A 20493-nucleotide genomic window follows, 5' to 3' on the forward strand; every position below is an offset into this window, starting at 1 on the left:
CTTTCCACTGTGTTTGGGAGGAAATAAAAATGAGAGACGTTGTTCTTTCCCAGTATTTTTCTCTCTTACTGAGACTTCACGTCAAAATATCTCGCACTGACTGTTTCTTGTCTCCCAGATAGCTACTATCGTTCTCAGGAATTAGAGGAAAGGCACACAATAATGAAAAAAGACATTGTTTCTACCCACAAGACATTTTATTTGACTTTACAATCTAAAGTTCCCCGTTTAGTACAAAACAAATGCACCACGTTGTCTCTGATCGTCATGACTATTTGGCCGAGAAACGTGATTATCCCCACCTGAAGACTAGGAAAGCTGAGGCCGAGGGCACTTCTCCACCTGCCGCAAAGCCCCCTCGTTGTTTAGCTACAAAAACTACCAAACGTGCCCCACAAGCTGGTTAGTTGCTGAGTCTACAGAATCTTTCAAAATCCACCAAATCTTTCTACTACAGCACATTTTCGCTCCCTGGGTCATTCTGATCTTTCTCGGGTCAAAGGTCTCATTCACCTCTGAAGCTTCGAGAAAGTACTGAGTTTCTCATGAGCAGATTTTCAGGGAGGCCCCAAAGTCACCTTCTCCGGGCAGCTCAGGACAGAAGAACGGACGCAAAGGCTCCAAGCACGAGACGTGATGGTGTGTGTAGATGAGGGCGTTGTCACCAACGTCAAAGAACTTGAGTTCTTCCATCTCGACGTCTAAAAATATCCCTACGTGGCTAAGCCGAGGGCTCGCGGGAACTCTGGCTTCTGGGACGGAGCTGGTACAGATTGCTCCGGCCTTCAGGCTGATGAACCAGAAGCCGTGCTTGGGCGAGAAGCCGCGCTTCCTCTTTCTGTTGACGGACTCCTTGCAGATGCCCAGAGCCCACTCCTTGGCCTCTCCCACCTGGACCTCCCAGTAATGGCAGCCAGAGGAGAAGCGGGGGGCGCCCAGGACACAGGCCACGTGGGTGAACCTCTGGGGATCTTCCACTGGGTTGCGGCACATCCTCCCACACTGAACTTTCCTCAGGTCATCCGAGAGGACAAGAAAGGGGTTGGCGCTGCTTGCCTCCAGGGTCACGTCCTCCCGGAACCTCAGGAGCTCCTTGCTCAAGTGCAGGGCTCTCTCCAGGACACTGCTGTGCTGCCTCACCAGCAGGGCTAGCGCCCCAATCTGCCATTCTTCCAAAGCGGGGTTCTCAGTCATCCCCCGGCACATGGGGCAGGCCGATTTCAGGTCCCTGTGTTCTAGCACCCACTTTTGCATGCAATGGAAGCAGAAAATGTGGTCACAGGACAGTAAAATGGGACAGTAGAAAATCTCCAGACAAATAGGACAGGTCACTTCCTCTTGCAGACTGTGGGCCATGGTCCCGGAGGGTCAGTCCTTGCCACTGAGCTGAGCTGAAGCGGCCCTTGGTGAGCTTCTGAAAGCGATCGGGAGCCTTCCGTACACAGTCTGTTCCTCAATGGTCAGGATGTGTCTAAGCCCAATAGAAAAATCAAATAATATCAATCTTCCTGTAGTTCGTACGGGAAAGTGGCACGAAGCCACCGGAGAGTCATAGTAAGAGCACACTCTCTGTGGAGAATCACCCAAAACCACACCACAACACCTAGGTGATCACAAACGAGAGAAACAGGACAGTGGACGTTGTCCTTTCAGCTGGAGTAGTTTACCTTGTGTGGGGACACCCAGGTGAAGTCTTCTCTGCCCTGACCACAGCCTCTCTCTCTCGGAGCTGAGTCCCACACGGCCTTTCACAGGGCCTAGAAGTGCAGTCTCCGCCTCTAATCCGTACTCCTCTGTAGGTCACCTGCAGTTCAAGGAAAAGAATCTGCACCTCTAAATACAACCACAAAAATAAAGCCAATCCGACTCTAGCTGTCACAGAAGAGGGACTCTGAGAAGCCCTCTGTATTTTTAAAGAAAGCTACTGTGTGTGAGTCCAACTAGCAGAAACCACTGCAAAATGAATGAGAGGCCCGTTGCCGCATCACTTCTAAGGACAGAGTATCATTCAGATGAAATGCTTTCAAGCACTCTTAGAAAACTAAGAAGTCTTGAGTGAATGTGAATAAAAATATAACCATTGTCACCAACTTCTCTAAAATAATGTCTGAACACAAGCCCAAAAGGTGTTTTTCTGACGAGTTAGATGTTACAGCTGCTATGGCAACCGCTCGCTCCTCCGGAAGCTTCCTCCTAGAGACTGCTTCTGGGCCTTCCTACCGAGGTTGCACACTTTGGGTGAGTTAACTCACCCCTGACACGCTGGGCCAGGCGGATGGGAACAAGCTGAGCCCCTAACCCCAAGACAGTCACTCAAGGCTGGTCAGTGCCCAGGAGATGGTGTGACCTGAGGCCTCTTCTCGAGTAGGAGGCAACAGGGCACTCCTGAGGCTAGTCCAGGACAACTAGGGTCCTACAACGTCCTGGGACACGGTCCCTCACCTCCATCCAGCAGATACTTACGTGGAGCTTCCCAGGCTCCCGCCCTCCACTAGACCCCCAGGATACAGATGTGTGTAACGACACGCAGGGGGTCCGCCCAGAAGGGACAGGGGAGTCTTTGGAAGCCTTCCAGTTCCTGAGCTGCATTCCAGTCTGACGGGGCCTGGCCCAGGGACAACAGATAACCTTCTTCTTTAAATCTTCTATCGCCTTTTCCAAACACCGGACTTCTTAAGGCATATTGAATATGGGGCTTACAATCTAAAAGGTCTTGAATATACGTTAAGAAAAAAAAAAAATGCTACATTTCTAAAGAGTTGTCCTTTTCAGTGTTAACCTATGACTCCAAGTGGGAGGCACAATCTAATCATATGGAGATAATGAAATAATTCCATTAACTATAATACAGCTATTAAAAATAGAAAAATAGTATTACTTAAAGTCCACATATGAATGAGATGAAATGCTACTTGTCTTCTCTGATTGACTTATTTCACTTAACACAACACCCTAGCTCCCCCCTCCATCCTTGCAAATGGGCAAAACCAGTGAAATTGGTGGGAGGTGGGGGCTGGGGCATGGAGGGGGAGGCCAATCAAGAAAGAGACTCTCCACTGATGGTTACCAGAGGGGGCGTGGATGGGAGGATGGGTGAAATAGGTGACGGGGGCTAAGGAGGGCCCTTGTTATGACCAGAACTGGGTGCTGTATTTAAGGGCTGAATCACTAACGTCTGCACCCGAAACTGATATTACACTGTATGGTAACTAACTGAAATGTAAATAAAAATCTAGAAAAAGAAAAAAAAAAAAAGTGGTAAGGATACTTAAGTAAAAACCCAGAAACATCTTCAAGAGACCATGCTAAAATAATAAGAAATCAGTTTTTTTTTTTTTTAAGAAATCAGTTTAAAACACACACATGGTCATTGAAAACCCATTAAAAAATAAATGTATGCAAAAAACATATTTTTAAAAAAAAATTTTTTTAATTTTTATTTATTTATGATAGTCACAGAGAGATAGAGAGAGAGGCAGAGACACAGGCAGAGGGAGAAGCAGGCTCCATGCAGGGAGCCCGACGTGGGATTCGATCCCGGGTCTCCAGGATCGCGCCCTGGGCCAAAGGCAGGCGCCAAACCACTGCGCCACCCAGGGATCCCCATATTTTTTTAAAATAAAAAAAACACCCATAGTTAATACCTAAAACATTGAACTGGCAGCAATGTCCGAGGGGAAGGTGGGGAAAGCTCCACGACCCCAGAAGACTGGCTGTGTCCTGGGATCCAGGGATAAAGGCATTTAAGAGATAGGTCATAGCGGAAGAGAGAGGAATGGGGCAGGCGAAAGGGCCCAGACTTACACGGATTCGGAAGGTTCCAGCAGCCCTGGAGCTCCAGACCCCGTGCCTCGACCTCCTCTCCCGGCCTGAGCCTCCGCGTTAATGAGGCCCAGTGCGCCGCCGGCCTCTGCAGCCTGCCACCTGGCCCCGCCCCCAGGCTGGCCACGCCCCCGGCCGGCCACGCCCACAGGCCAGCTCCTATACACCGGCCGGCCCCGCCCACAGGATGGCCACGCCCACCAGGCGGCCACGCCCACAGGCCAGCTCCTATACACAGGCCGGCCCCGCCCACAGGCTGGCCACGCCCACCAGGCGGCCACGCCCACAGGCCGGCTCCTACGCACAGGCCGACCCTCATCTGGCCCCGCCCACATGCCGGGCGCCGCCCACTGGGAGGGTCAGCGTCTGCAGCCCGCGGCTGGGATCCGCTCCGTCTGCCCCGGGGCGGGAAAGCGCCGCTAACCCCCCGCCCACGCCCGGGCTAATGCAATCCTGGGAATCACGGCCCAGACCCCCTGGAGCAAGCACCAGCTGGAGCCAACAGGTTCCAGAACAGCCTTCGCGTCCCGGACCCGGATCCCACCGTCGCGGGCAGTCCTGAGCAGGGTGCAAGCGCGCCCCGGAGCCCGTCCCGCCCGCCGGGGCAGCCCCTGCTGTCAGCCGGCCTGGTGCAAACAGCGCGGCGGGCAGCGGGCAGCAGCCGGGCCCCGAGCAGCGGCGCCCGAGCCCGCACCCCGGACCAGGCCCGAGGTCAATGAATTTCTGTTGTGGAGGGAGAGTAGGAAGGGACCCTGCGCGGACAGGCACGGGCACCCCCCACCCCCGTAGCCCCGTTGCTGCGGCCTCCCGCAGTTTTCTGCACAGTTTTCTCACCGTGTTTACCCCTTTCCATGACAAGGATCTCCTGCAGGGCGGCCCGCAGTCTTCTTAGAAAAAAAGATTAATCTCAAGCCCCTTTCCACTCTTGCACATAACACAACAGGCTACAATCAATCAATCAATCAATCCCCCAAAAGCTTTCTGTTTATGAGACTTAACCCTTCTCCATCTTTGCAGGATCCCACATTAAGACTGGCCACATTTCTAAAGGCGGTACACATTTAAGACACCCAAACTAGCATATGTTAACGTCAATAACGTCGTTTTGCAAACAATGACTATTTTCCCCAACAGCAACAATGAAAAATGCAGTCAGTGAGCAGAGCATCATGATGCTGCGTGTGTGAAAACCCCAGTGGTTCCCAATTAACAAATACAGCTGCGTTCTCCTTAAGTTTTTCTGCTCGAACCCCGAAAGGCAAATCTGGCTTCCCGCAAATATTTTACTGGGAAGTCCACTGCTCTGCAACAAATTTCATAACTCTAGGGGCCCCTGGAGGGCTCAACCGTTGAGCGTCAGCCTTAGGCCCAAGGTCGTGACCCCAGGGTCCCGAGATCAAGTCCGCATGGGGCTCCCTGCATGGGGCCTGCTTCTCCCTCTGCCTGTGTCTCTGCCTCTCTCTCTCTGTGTGTCTCTCATGAATAAATAAACAACATCTTTTTTTAAAAAAAAATTGTTTTGACTCTAATTGGCAGCTCAAAATCTTAGTTTCTTGGCAACCAAAGCCCCCAACGATGAACCCGACCATGTATTTTGTGTGGCTCCAGCCGTCTCAGAACTAATTCATACGATGCGGCTAAATATGAAACCTTTTCTTCTTTCCTGCCCAATCACAATGGGGTTCTTTTCGTTTTCTCTATTTAAATTATTTAACTGCACTAATGACACCAAGTCAGGTTGTTTTCTATCACCGACACCTACCAGGCCCTGGGTAGACGTTTATCACAAAAAGCATCGTGGCTTATTGATTTGACATTTTAATCCACCAGCTCTGACCGTGGCTTGAACGTTCAGGGACCCCTTGCGTCGCTGAGCCTTTCTTCATTTGTGGGGAGAAATAATTCTTCCCCAGAAATACTTTAATTCCCAGGGTCCTCATTACTACCCTAATGCCGAATTTAGTGAGAATTTAGTCGTTTTCCTTTTGCAGGTGCTGAGGATACTTGGAGCCGCTTATCTGTACTATCTTGGTACCATCGTGACAACCTATCAGAAACATGCGTGAACTTTTTTGAAGTTCTAGAGTCATTTTTAATTATCATTAGTGCTCCTGCGAGTTAAGATTAAATCACAAAATAAGCTTCTTTCCATAATTCCCTGATTAAAGAAGAAATTGACTTTCACACATGCTGGTTGGAGGAGATGCAGCCCCTGGCGGGGGGGGGGGGGGGGAGCTGGGCCCCGTGAACACCATCAGGAATCTCTGATCCCTGCAAGGAGAAGATGTGTTTGCTCACAACACAGCACGGTTTGTGTTTCTGGAAAGGCAGCAGCTACAGCGGGGCGGCCTGTGAGCCCCGGGCCGCTGGTGTGGAGCTTGCACTGGTTTGCAACCCCTCTTGGTGCCAAACCTCACTCTCCCCTGCAAAAGGACACCATCTTGCAGACCCGGCCAACTCCACAAAGAGAATATTCTGGGCACTTTCGAATACAGGTTTCCCCCACTCTCTAAAAGCCGAACATTCCTACAAAACTTCCCTAAGTCAAAACGGGGTACAGTGAAGAAGCAATCCCCGTTAACTCGGATAAAAAAAATTCTTTTTTCTAGTGTCCCCAAACTCAAAAAATAAAATAAAATAAAATAAAATAAAATAACCTCTGAGGCATTTCTGATACCTTAGGACACATGGTGCCAACGGAGGCACAAAACAAATCAAGATAAAGCCGAGGTGCTCACAGACACCTGTCAAAGCTCTGGTGGCTGGACGCGGAGTGTGGGTCCCCAGAAAGGAGCTTGGGGTGCAGGCGGCCTCAAAGCAAATGCTGAATGCTAGTTTCACTTCTTACCCTTTTTTTTTTTTCTTAATAAAAGTGCAAATCCTCTTCAGAGGTCTTTCCACTGGTGAAGACAGGTACTCATGTAGGTCTTCTTAAAGGGTCGTAACTGGGATCCCTGGGTGGCGCAGCGGTTTGGCGCCTGCCTTTGGCCCAGGGCGCGATCCTGGAGACCCGGGATCGAATCCCACATCAGGCTTCCGGTGCATGGAGCCTGCTTCTCCCTCTGCCTGTGTCTCTGCCTCTCTCTCTCTCTCTGTGTGACTATCATAAATAAATAATAATAAAAAAAATTAAAAAAAAAAAAAAAAAAAAAAAAAAAAAAAAAAGGTCGTAACTCGAGCCTTCACAAAGCAGGGGAATGCCTGGATGTGGCATGTTCCGCTTCTGCACTGATTTTAAAGAACAGACTCCAAAAAAATAAATTAAAAAAAACAACCCAAGAACGGTTAGACTCCCCAGTCACATATTTGATGTGTAATCCCTACTCTAATCCTATTAATGGACCTCTTACTTTTTGTTCCTTCGAATTGTTTTTATTTTTCTGTGAAAGACAGTACGAGAAAAGGAAATGTTTATGTGTGTTATTCACGAGGTGGGCTCCTATCTGTATAAGAACCGGCAACGGAGGCCTTTATCTACAGCAAATTGTCTGTAAAAATAACAAGGGCTACCCTGAGTCTCTATGTGTCCGTGGCCTTGGGCCACCCACCCTCAAATAAAGCAGTCATGCTTAGTCACCCTCCAGGGGCCCACCCTTCGTTCAGCTTTTGGTCCCAGATGTGGAGCAAAGGCTAGAGGGAGACGAGTGGTGAGGGTGCAGGGGCAGGGGCGCACGCGTGACCCGGCCCCTCGAGCTGTTTATCTGTTGTGGTTTCCAGAGCCAAACATAAGTGTTTTCGGATTATCCATATATTTTCTCCTCCAGATTCGGACTGTCAAAATATTTTTGTGTAGGTGAGGAAGTCTGAGTCAAAATAAATTCCTTTTCCACCTAATTAGCTGACATTCAATGTATTAATCAAATGCAGCCTGCAAGTCTCTCAAAACGAGTAGTACTCCCCGTCCCACCCCGACTTTGGGAATGGAGGCAGATGAAGGCGAGCTGCCCAGGTCCTGCTTGAGGCTCGTCAGCCTCAGAGGTCAGAGACTCTCAGGCAGGCTCAGACCAAGCAGACACCCAAGCGTGGTCACCCCCACCTCCACCAATTCCTTCCCCTTGGTGGCTGCCCATCACTCTTCAGATGCACAGCCACGTCCCTATCCTGTCCTCTGCCCCCCTCTCCAGCCTCACCTTGTAAAATGTAGACATAAAATCTTCTTTTTCTTTCTTTTAAGATTGAGAGACAATACACACAGACACACCCAGACACACACGAGCTGGCAGGGGAGGGGCAGAGGAAGAAAGAATCTTCAGCAGGCTGCAGGCCCAGTGCAGAGCCCAGCGTGAGGCTTGATCTCAGGACCCCGAGATCATGACCGGAGTTGATACCAAGAGTTGGATGCTTAACCAACTGAGCCCCCCAAGCACCTCAAATCTCCTTTCATTCCTTCCCTGTGCTCCATCACTATTTGGTTCTCTCTGAGTAGAACCAGCCCCCAGTAGCCACCCCGCCAACACCTACTCATCCACCATTCAGACACACCCGGGGTGCTGGTTCTTGAGCCTTCTAGAACTTGAGTCTAGACTGTTCTCTAGACTAGGTCAGAAATCCCTATTATACCCTCTCATCGTGCCCCGCACCCTGCCTTCACGTGCCATGGCAAAGCTAGTTACACATTTATCAATGGGGCCGCTTGACTCATTTGTGGTTCCCTCACATTTAATAAATCACACCTACCAAGCCCTTACTGTCTGCCAGGCATTTTCCCAAGTAGTTCACCTATTTTCTAGCATTAAATTCTGTGGCTCTATATGAAGTAGGTGCTGCTGTCATCTTGAGCTCTCAGATGATGAGCTGTGTGCCCTCTGGTTGCCTACCTTTAGTCCTCTTTCACATGAGACGGAAATAACTTCTGCCCTGGTCAAATCAGTGTTTTCTGATTTTTATCTTTTATGCATATAATCCAATACAACTGAAGTCTGACGAAAACCGAAGCTAACTCTGGGGCATCTGAGTGGCTCAGTCGGTTAAGCATCTGCCTTTGGCTCAGGTCGTGATCTCATGATCTGGGTCCTGGGATGGAGATCCTGCTTCTCCCTCTCCCTCTGCCGCTCCCCCTGCTTGTGCTCTCTCTCTCTCTCTCTCTCTCTCTGTCTGTCTGATAAATAAATAAATAATCTTAAAAAGAAAAAAAACAGAAGCTAACTTAAGACATTTAACTTCTGAAACTACGAATCCATGCTATCTTGATAGTCATAGTAACTTCGTCTTGGATTGAAAGCTTTCGTTCCCATCTATATTTTCTTTTTTTTTTTCATCTATATTTTCTGCCATATTTTGCATTGTATTGCTAGTTTATGACCCAACTGAAGAGAGGGATGTGACTCATTGTCCTTCTATATTTCCAAATGTCCTTGTTAGTACTTGAGTGCCTGGTCATTAGCTTTGTAGTTAATGAGTGTGTTTCTGATTTAGTTAGCATAGCATCATTGCGAAACAGGAAGTGGTAGTGACTGGTTAGCAAAGTCGGCACAGGCCCGTGAACGAAGCATAGGGACCATCATGCAGTCAAATCTTCCATTGAGCTACCATCTAACCACAGCACAGCGTCTTAGCAGCAGGCTGCCCAGTGTCATGCGGTAAATCCAAATAAACTAAGCAAGGTAAGTGTCCTGCTCCAGAAGAGCTGACGATACCTCAAGCCTTGCACACAGATATTGATTGAGCATCTACTGTTTGAGATACTCTGCTAAATACTAAGGGGATCCAAAAAACAGAACTGACACAGCTGACAATCCACATGTTACAGCATAATCAGGGGGAGGGAAGACAAATATATGACAAAGTACATGATGCTGAGAAGTAGACAGGACCCTGTGTGGTGCATAACGGACTGCTGGCCGTGCATAGATCTTTTTAACCACGTCTACCTGTAGATAGCAAAGGACAACATATTTTGGTATATTTCTGAACATCCTCTTTTCCAAACCCTCATACCATTTAATGCTCATTTCTTAAAATAGCATCAAAGACCTTTGAAAGCAATGTCAGCTCATCTATCCTCTGTGGATGAAATGGAAGTAATTCCTATAGCTTTATTCTCCTAACCAAGCCTTCCGCCCACCCTAAAATAACTCCAATTATTGATGACTATCCACAGAAAGTGACTAGCATGTATTGTGGATTGATAGTTTGCAGTGGATTTATTAATCAATGCACATATTCCTACCACAGAAAAAATGTACTAACTACTATCCCCGTGCCGCCCACTATAGGTGCCAGCAAGACATCTAAGTGTCTCTATTAGACGTGAGCTCTTGAGAGTTCCCGAGCCCTAGGCTCCAGACACAGGAGCAGAAGGGGTTGGTATGTACGTGTAAATGCCTACTGGGGGGCAGCGACATGGCTGGGATTGCCCAGGAAGGAGGGCCTGGGACAGAACTCGGGGAAACACCAGCATTCAGAGGAAGGGGAAAAGCAATCGCCAAAAGAAGTTGTGTTGAAGCCACTGAGGAAAGACACCCTTGCAATTAACCTGATTCTGGAATCCGAAGGCCTCCAGAGCACTGGAGGCAACGCTGAGAAGTCCTAGCAGTGCGGCCTGCCTGGGCCCTGTGTGCCGGCAGCGAGTCGAGCCAAAGAAAGCCGAAGCTGGGAGTTCCAGGAGACTGTGGAGGTCTGACATCTAAATGGACAAAGAGATCTGGAAAAATAAATATGATGTAGCATATTTGTCCAGGTGGGAAAGGCCAGGCAGGCCACACACACTGCAAGACAGAGGTCGGAGCAAAGCCAGACAGAAGGGAAGGTTGGGAAGGTACAGGCATGGGTGTGTGTCTACTCAAATTAGGAAATCCCGGTGTCTTTAAGTGCTGCACAGGATTTACATATAACTTTTCTCTTTTGTTCTATGAGCTTCTATTCTAGGGAGATGCTCTTTTGAAAAATATCTGTTACTGGTGTCAACTAAGGTCTCCTTTGTCTACTAGTGTTGAATAACATGCAGCATATTAAAAATGATTTTTTTTTTTGCTTATTAATGAAGTAATCACAGTTTTTAAAGCTTCAACCAAACTAAATGTCTATCTCTTCTATAATAATAAAAAAAAAATCACCTTGCCTTCAGTACCTTTTAGGACGATTGAAAAATGAGCATCAAATTGTGTGTGGGGGGGGGATATGCAAATATATATAAATGCTTTAAAATAACCAAAGAAAACACAGTCACCTAATTAAATGTGACCTTTGAGAGCAGACACTGAATGCCCAAATGAGTCTACTCAGGAGGCTGAAAAGTGAAACCACAAAGTTCTGGCGTCCTCAGCACCGACTTACAAAATGTCCAGAGGGCTTATCTGTAGTTTGCCCAGAGTGATCTTGTTTTCAGGATTAATGCAATACGAAGCATGGGAAGGTCAGCACATCATATAACTGAAAGATTACGCCACGCATTGAAGAAGAGTTTTGAAGTGCAGACTTTTTTTTTGCAGACTTAAATTAAAGAAGCTTAACATTCTTGGGGGTCAAAGTCGTTCACACAACTGCAGTTTCCTGATTCAGCAAAACCAAGTGCATGCAGAGAAATCCTTTCCTAGGAGGACAAGCTCTTCCTCTTACTGGGCTGGAAAAAAAACAACATTCATGTCCAGAGACTCAACCTCTTCCCCGACCGTCCGTCATCGCCCCCGTGCCTGGCGGCGGACGCTCAGGAATCGGTGTCACACACTGCCATCTACTGTGTCGCCGCGGGAACTGGAGGCCCGGCCCTCCCCGGGCCTCCTCCTGACCTCCTCGATGGCCAGCAAGAAACCGGCCACCGAGCATCACTTTCCTTTCGCTTGTGGGAAGCCTTGTGAATATTAGAAACATGTGCAAGTGAGCTACGCCCGCCTTGGGCGGTTAGATTCGTTGGGATTTGTAGGATGATGATGTTAGGAACAGCGGAGTGAAAATAGCTAAGGCCCATCCACTCACTGAGGGGACGCAGTTTATAAAGTTGGTGATCACTTTTGTTGGCATCACAGAGCACATACCTGCAGGCCTTCTGGTGTGTGCGTTGTTTTTGGTTTTTTTGTGTTTTTTTTGTTGTTGTTGTTGTTTTTTCCATAAATCCCTAAGCATCAACTCTGGTTAAAGCAACCAAATGATGCACGCATGGAAGAAAAGAAAATATTCACGCTGGTCTGTGTCACTTGCTCTTCAAGTATTATCAGGCGTCAATTGCTTGAAAATCAAAAAGCCTCTACTTGGTCCATCCTCTCCTATTTTTCATCTTGGTTTCTAATTTCTGGTCATTTCTCTGCAAGAGCGAAGCCAAAGAAAATGGAATAATGCATCCCACTGAGCTGTCACACGGGGGCTTGTGAGCGGGGCTCGTTAGCCATTCTGATAGGCCCTGGGGGGAGAGATGGTGAATCAGAGAGGACTTCGTGATGGGCCTACTTAGCCCAATCACCAGTACCACTAATAGTGAGTAAGGGTGGCCTTCAATTCACTAGGACTCACCGAGGAACTATACTCTGTACCCAGTACATGACAGGCCCCCAACTAGCCTGATCCCGACACCCCTGGGAGGCCCGCTTTGCAAGGATGTGGCGACCTGCTGAGAGCACCGTGCGTGGGCTGGGGGCTTGAAATGCCCCAGTGGCTGGGCACTTTCCCCTAATGTAACAGGCGTGGGCCTGCCACAGTCACTCTGGGGAGAACATCGGCCTAGGATGAGTCCGTGAGGAGGTGAGAATTCGGCCCCTGGGAAAGGAGCACTTGCAAAGAAACGGGAGTCGGAGCAGCAGAGGGGAGAGCGGACTCCTGCTGTGATTCTGTTCAGGGCTGGTTCTTAACCTCTTGTTCCTCAGCCCAAAGGACTCAGAGGGTTCCATTATGATTTTTTTAAAAAAACTAATTATATCAAAGAAACCAGTTGCTGTGCTCTGTTTGGGTTTCTGGCAGCCAGTTCTCCTTAAAGAACTTTTGCAAGGAAGACCTGCTTTCGAGCCTTCACATCTCTACACACCTTCCAGAAATAGTCAGACCCCCCTCTTCAAGGAGAGCCAACCGCGGCAAAGGCGCAGCCGTCCCTCTGCGCGTCCACTGCTCCAGCCCTCGTTTCCCCTCTGGACTCATCCAACACCTCAGAGCAAACCCGCTTCTGGAGGCTTAGCGGAGGCTTCAGACCTCTAACCTGGACCACCCACTGCACTCTCTCCTGGAGGGACTAACCAAAATCACTGATTTTTCTCTCCCCCAAAGAGAGATGGATTCGTAAAAGAGGGAAGTTTTTGTCCTTTCTCATGCTCCAACTATGTATTTATCCCATTTTTCTGAACAGTTTCTAGCAAGGGCAAGGCCAAGCAAAATGTCATGTGGGCCCTGGGTTCTAAACATCTGCCAGGACCAAGCTCATGCAAGTTTAGCCAGAAACCCTCCAACCCTCTGCTCTTGCCTCTGCTCTACAGACGCTCGCCCACCCCGCTCCCCGATCAAAGCCAGCCGCATCTCCCCATCCCCTCAGCCGTTATCCCAGGCTCAACCACCGCTTGCTCTGGCCTTAGTTGCCACAACAGCCTCCTAAATGGTTGCACTCCATCGACTCTGTCCCCCTGCTAGACTTTCTGTTGCTCAGAACCCCCATGGCCTGCCCTTGCTTACAACCCTTCAGTGGATCCCCATTGTTCCTAAGCCCCAGCCCAAAATTCTGACCCAGGCCTACAAGGCTACATACTGCCCAGTGTCTGGGCACTTACCTGCCTCTGTGGTCTTAACTCTTACCACCCTTCCCTTTGTCCTCCATATGCAGGCTCCTTCATCCGGTTCTAGGATGGGCTAAGCGCCTCGCCCTAGTGCCTGAGCCTGTACTGATGAAATATTCCACCTGAGGGACTCTTCCTTCCCTTCATCCCTAGTTTATTTCTTCCCACCTTTTTTTATTAAAGATTTTATTTATGTATTCATGGAGATGCAGAGAGAGAGAGACAGGGACATAGGCAGAGGGAGAAGCAGGCTCCATGCAGGGAGCCTGATGTGGGACTCGATCCCGGGACCCCAGGATCACACCCTGAGCCAAAGGCAGGCCCTTAATCACTGAACCATTCAGGCATCCATTCTCATCTTTCAAACATTCCTTCTGTAAATCTTCCCCAGAGCCTAGGCCTAAGTCCCATTGCTTTAGTAAAAGATCTCAGAAAATCTTTTTTTTTTTTTCCTTTGGAGTACTTGGTATATAATTATTATTACTATTGTGTTTCTATTATTACCAAATAATCAAAGTGTTTGTTGTAATTATGTTTCTAATCTGTCTCTCTTAGCAGACGGTGAGCTCCATGAGGCAAGAGCAGTTGCCACTCACCTCTCTGTCTTGAGCTCCTAGCCAGGCTCAGCTTTAGAGATGCCTAATCTATGCAGTTACATGGAAGGTGTAGAAGAGCTTTGCACCTGACTTAATGCTCTGCTGTTGCATCTTACAATTCTTAATTTTTGAACAAAGGACTCTGCTTTTTTATTTTGAACTGGAACCTGCAAATTATGTTGCCTATCCTGCAGCACCCATTGACGAATGGAAGGTACTCAGGGGATAGCTCTTCAGTGAATATTTATACTACACAGAATAATTAATACACAGGTCGCTCTGTAGCCAATCTTACAGAAGACTCGGACTCTGGAATTTCGTGTGCAATCAGAAGAAACCCCCAAAATCATCTATGTCCCTTACATCTTAGATTCTTGTCACATGGTTAAAACATTTTATTCACAGAGGAAAGCTAAAATGTACAGTGTCACTGAGAGTGGAGAAATAAAGAGAAAGAGAAAGAAGAAAGAAAGAAAAGAAAGAAAGAAAGAAAGAAAGAAAGAAAGAAAGAAAGAAAGAAAGAAAGAAAGAAAGAAGAGAACAAACAAGCAAACAAAACTCAAGTTCATTCAGGGACATAGATCTGATCTTGTGATTTTCATTAAGACAAGACTTTGTTGAGCAAAGACTGAGAGAATGCTGACCTAATCTTGTGCTGAAGACCATCCAGAGGCTGGAAATGCTGAGGTCAGACCTGGCTTACTGTGGAAGCTACACCACCATCTGTCGAGCTTGTTGTATCACTAAATGCCTTAATGAGGTCACTGTCAGAGATTCATTTTATTAATTTCATAAGTTCATGTAGAGATTTTACTCATGGGGTGAGATAGATCTGGGCTTGGTTTCCACATGTGTCTCCCTAGGGCTAGGTATTGTCCCTCTCTGAGACTCAGCCCATCTCTAACATGGGGAAAATAGAGCCTAATGTACAGCTGAGTGAGGGTTACAGACAACGTACTGTAAAGGACTACCCTTTAGTTGCCACTCAAACCATCTAAATGTTTCTATCACAAAGGAGGAGAAGTCACCAGTGGCATTTATGTACTTACTGCCATTTTCTTAACATCTTTTCAAATAAGAAAAAGTGCATTTTCCTTATTTTCTTTGCCATCCACTCACTGTTCGGAGTACCAGGATTTAAAAGCCATTTAATAGCTCTGCCCTCTTGATACTTAATTAAAGCCACCTCCGTACTGCACATTACTCTCTATAACAACATTACTTTTAACCCAAGTAATTTGAAAGTAAGTTAATCCTTCCCTCCTCTATCCAAGTAATCAGATGGACCTACAGCTCTTTATACTTGAAAAACATTTCAAGGTTTCCTTTATAGCACTGGAAACAGTGTGTGCATTGAATGTAGACTTTATTTCTACTTCCTAACGGAAGCTCCAATCTCCTTAGAAACCCGTAGAGATTGGTGAGAACTCTAAAGTCCCAGAATTGAATTGTTGACCTAGGATAGGGTTTATCCTATGGGAATTGATAAGGAAACTCTCAAACTGGGCCAGAAATTGAGCAGGAACAGAGGGGAGGTATAGAATTTAATTTCTAAAATCATGGTGGTAGAGAGGCACCTGGGTGGCTCAGCGGTAGAGTGTCTGCCTTCGGCTCAGGTGGTGACCCCCGGGGTCCTTGGATGGAGTCCTGCGCCAGGCTCCCTGCGGGACGCCTGCTTCTCCCCCTGCCTGTGTCTCTGCCTCTGTGTATGTGTGTGGGCGTGTGTCTTATGAATAAATAAATAAAATCTTTAAAAATAAATACTATCATGGTAGTAGAGCCGAAGACTTGTTCTAATATTCAGTTTGTTGCAAATAAAGAAAAGCAGTAATAAAAAAAAAACATAGGTGAGACCATTGAATTCCTTTTCCATTGTCCTTACCCTAGTGATTTTATTTGCAAAGCAGTATCAGTAACATATTGAAACCAAAACCCTCCAAAACCTGAAGCTGGTTATCAATCTGGTCATGGGAGAATTTATAGACATCCAGGCTTTCTCGATGATCATCATTTATCCATCCATCCTTTTCATTTTAGGCAACAATAATTTTCAAGGCTCTACCATATACCACAAAGTTTGACAGGTGCTAAAGTATTTGATGAAATGTCATGGAATTAGCTCAAGAAAGTCACGCTCTAGGCTGGAAACCCAACTAACCACAATATAACGTGCAGTGTGCTACTCTCGGTGAAGAGTGGAAAGCATTTGAGTCATGAGGAAGGAGCCTGTGATTATGCCAGAACAATGCAAGAGGAAGCCAGGACAACTCGTTGTTTATAATTCCCACAGGCAACGCATCACACTATAGCTACAGTAGGGGTATCGTGTACATGTGTCCCCAATTCCGTGCTGGCCACATTCTCCTTAGGAGCCCGGGGGGGGGGGAGGTGCGTTTGCATCTCTCCCTTACACTGTACAGCATGGGACCCAGCACAGCAAGACTAATTCCACTTGAAATGACCTGAATCACAGAATGGTTTTTGAGCCAAGACTATTGGTCCCCCAAGTGCACATGACAAAAGACTGAGGAATAAGGAGGGGAGTCTTTCCAAAGTATCAATGAATTGGGGCAAAACGTTGAAGTTATCTGTCTTGCCAAGGAGTTGCTGAAAATCGATCTTCACAGACCCGTGGGGTGGCAGGTGCTCAAAAACAATGACCCCCCCCCCTGCCTCCGGCAAAAGAACAGAATGGTCAAATTTGTGACTGAGGATCCTTTATTTAAACAAAGGTGAATTTATATCAAACTACTTTTGATATTTTTTAAATAAGAAGCCCCAAAGGCTTGCTTTAAAAACCGTGTTCAAAAACTCCCATATGCGAACATGCCCAGTACCCTGAGTTATTTGACCTATTAAAACAAAGATTCTCCACTAGCTCACATAATCATGGAATTTTTCTTTCAAATTCATGAATCAGGCCCTTAGTGTGAATAGACAGCGAGACAGCGAGGGAATATCTTTATGAATAGCCTCCCTATTATCATGGTTCATGACTTTTTACAATGCAATTATTGTGGCATGTCATATCATAACATAATTGAGATTCTAGAAATGGAAAGGAGAGGTAATTGAAGGGACAAAGTTACTCCAGAAAATGCAAATGCCATTTTATTTGCAAATTAAATTAAAAATATAATGAGATGGGTGTAGAAACTGATTGGAAAATTAATTGAGAGAAACGAATTTGGAAAATTTCGATAAGGGACATCTGTAAGAAATTCTTCTGCTCTGACACACCTTTTCAGAGAGTAAAGCTCTTCCTGCTGGCGCCAATGGAACTTGAACGGAAGCTGGACCAAATGCAGATCTTTGGAACACGTGGGAAGAGCTGGGAGCTCAACAGCCAAATGGTGAACTGGCCTGGCCTTGAACAACATGCAATAGGGCATTTTTCCAGCGTGAGCTCCAAATCAGTATTTCAACTAGAGTTTGCTTCTTTAGCATTTGCCTTCTTTCTCTCACTGTCTCTGTCTCTCTCTCTCTCTCCTTCTCTCTTTACTAATTAAATAATAATAAGAGGGAGACATCAAGACATTCTGCCTCTAAATACTTTAGCATGTGGTTCATAAAGAGTGAAAGAATCCTTCATAACCACAATATCATTGTCACAATAAAAAATCGAGGTGCAAGGGGCTCTAAAGCTCTTTATATTTGAAAGATGCCTTTATCGCACTGGAAACAATGTGCCCGTTGAACCTAGACTTTATTTCTACTTCCTAGTGAGTACTGAGCTACTATCTCCTTACGAACCAGTAGAGATGAGCGAGGAAGGAATTCTGTGGTCCGAGAATTGAATTGTTCTGCTTGTCGTATCTCTTAAATCTCCTTTTTTGTTGTTGCCGTTGGTGGTTGTTTTATTTTGCTTGTCATGTCTCTTAAATCTCTTTTATTCCAGAACAGCCCACCACCACTTTTTTTTTTTTTTAAGTCTTTTCAGGACATTGACATTTCGTTAAGTCCACGCCAGTGGAGTTAGACAATGACCCCCATCTGGATTTGTCCAGTTGTGTCCTCACGATTGGGTTCAGGTCACATGGGGTGACCATTTTTACCAGTGGACCACCATAGCGCTTACTGCTCACTCTATCTTAGAACCATAGATACTTCTTAGAAAGAAATAAAGACTATGAGTTGACCTTTTAAAATATTTAAAGTACCAAAGGGAAGAAGTAAAGAATGTTTTGCTTGTTTTTCAGCCGGATTCTTTAGCTTAGGTTGGGGCCGGGTATCCATGAGGTGTGTGTGAATCTTGCAATTTCTGAGCGTGTTTATAAAAGATTCCTCCAGCCTCTGGAGATTGACTCAAAACCTCCCTGTTTTCCTCCACTGGGAGATTTTTGAACTTGAGAGTTTCGAAAGTGATTGTTCATTATCCAAACTCTTTGAAAAAAGAAAAAGGGGTGGGCGGCGCTGTAAAGGAAGGATCTCAGTTGCCGGGATAAGGGACAAAATTGATGACTTTCCCACTGATTCCTCGGCCAGTTCTGCTCCTCCCCAATCCCCACTTCTCCAGAGATTAAAACATACTTGAATTGGAGAAGTCGTTTCCTTCCTTCTGTTCGGTGCCAGTTCTCAGAGGAAAACAGCCATTTTGCTCTTTGATTCCTGTAGCCCAGAGACAGCAATGAAAGAACCTGCTGCTTCCTTGGGTATAAGGCTCTCATCTGGGGGGCTGCGAGGCAGGAAAGAGAGGTGTGGGGTGGGTGGGTGGGTGGGTGGGTGTGTGCATCAAGCGTGGGTGTGAGAATGATTTTCCCCAGGGCTGGTTAGTTGGCCTGGAGCCCAGAGTGCACCATTCATCTACCTTAAATTGCACCACGAAGCAGAGATGGCTGGGGGAAGTCACTGAATGGCCCTGCCACTTGCTGCCAGCTTTCACTGTGTCTCCTGGATGTGGGACGTCCCAGGAACCGATGCAGTTTTTGGTCTCCTCCGGGGGGAGTAAGAGATGCCCCTCTCAGTGGGTCAGGAAGCTGGAAGTGAATCCAACTAAAATGTGGGTGATCTTCCCACAAAAAGTCAAGAGCTGGATCTACTCTCCTGTTCCTGTGGTCTCATATCACCAGATGCGAGGACGCCTGCAGTCTTTAATCATAAGTCCAGTTGCTAAGTGCTGAGTGGAGGGTACAGATCAAAGTGCTCTTGATACAGACATGGAATCTGTTCAGACATCTGATGCTCAAAAAGGTAGACCCAACTGGATCCACTTTGATCTGAGATTGTTTACCTTTAACATTCAGCTTCAGGTTGTAAGAACACGAAACGTGAAGTGGGCACGTCGATAAACCTGGCTGCAACATGCAATCGATATCTGCAGTTTCTGGTTACGGACGCACGAGTTGAAAGAACAGGGTTTTTTGTTTGTTGTTTGTTTTGGTTGGGCTTGGTTTAGTTTGGTTTGGTTTGATTGTTGGACTTTACTGAAACCAGGAGACAATTTTGGTCAGGCCACATGGAGGATTTGGCTGAGCCCAGGGTAGCCCACTCTTCTGGTTTGTCTGGGATTAGAAATTGCTCAGGCGATGAGGGACCTTCAGTGCTGACCGCGGGACAGTCCTGGGCAAATCAAAATACTTGGTCACCCTCGTAAGGCCAAAATGTGCAAAGCACCTAAAACATCGCCTAGTCCAATTGGTCTGATATTTCAAGATCAAAGAATCTAGAGAACCAAAACACTCACTATGTAGTGAATTAAAAAATCACTAAATGATATCTTACATGCTAAAAGGCTAATGCGCCTTCAGGACACCCTGTAAACAGCTGATCAAAAATAGTTAAGTTGAGATTTAAGGAAAAAAAATGTGCATCAGAAATCTGAAATATTATATGGTTTTTAAATTTTCTAAAACAGCCAAATAAGAAATAGAAGAACTGTCAAGTCAAAACTGTAAGATTTTTCCATTATTCATGTATCTCAATTTCTATGAGCATTTTAGGGGTGATTTGTTCTGATTTATGATGGGCTCCACATATAAGTTCGAAATCAACCATATTTGTATATAAGAGCTGATACGTCTCTGTTAACTATATTAACTTATCAGAAAGAAAGGTTGAACGTATCTATTTTTTCAAAAATGTAATAATGGCTTGCTTTAATTATAAACACAAGTTAAAAAAATCATATGAGTGATTCCGAAAATCCAAATGCTTTGGAGATTTTTTGTGGGTTCTTTTTTTCTCAAGATTTTATTTATTTAATCATGAGAGACACAGAGAGAGAGGCAGAGACACAGGCAGAGGGAGAAGCAGCCCTCCCAGCCCCTCCGGGGAGCCCGATGCGGGACTCGATCCCGGGACCCCGGGGTCACAACTTGAGCTGAAGGCAGATGCTCAACCATTGAGCCACCAGGCATCCCAGATTTTTTGTGGTTTTGAAACTTCTT

The 20493-nt window shown here is 46.5% G+C and overlaps 1 protein-coding gene across 1 annotated transcript; it reads right to left on the reverse strand.

The window, feature by feature from the left end:
* Positions 1-233: 233 nt before the first annotated feature.
* RFPL4B (ret finger protein like 4B) lies at positions 234-3874 on the reverse strand. The gene is made up of 3 exons (XM_041724762.1): positions 3805-3874; positions 1668-1804; positions 234-1471 (listed from the first exon to the last, which is right to left on the reverse strand). Exon 3 carries the CDS (start codon positions 1354-1356, stop codon positions 544-546), a length of 813 nt encoding a protein of 270 aa, XP_041580696.1. The 5' UTR covers positions 1357-1471; positions 1668-1804; positions 3805-3874; the 3' UTR covers positions 234-543.
* Between the last annotated feature and the right edge of the window lie 16619 nt (positions 3875-20493).

The sequence above is a fragment of the Vulpes lagopus genome, chromosome 1 (genome assembly GCF_018345385.1).
Source record: "Vulpes lagopus strain Blue_001 chromosome 1, ASM1834538v1, whole genome shotgun sequence".
NCBI classification, from domain to species: Eukaryota; Metazoa; Chordata; class Mammalia; order Carnivora; family Canidae; genus Vulpes; species Vulpes lagopus.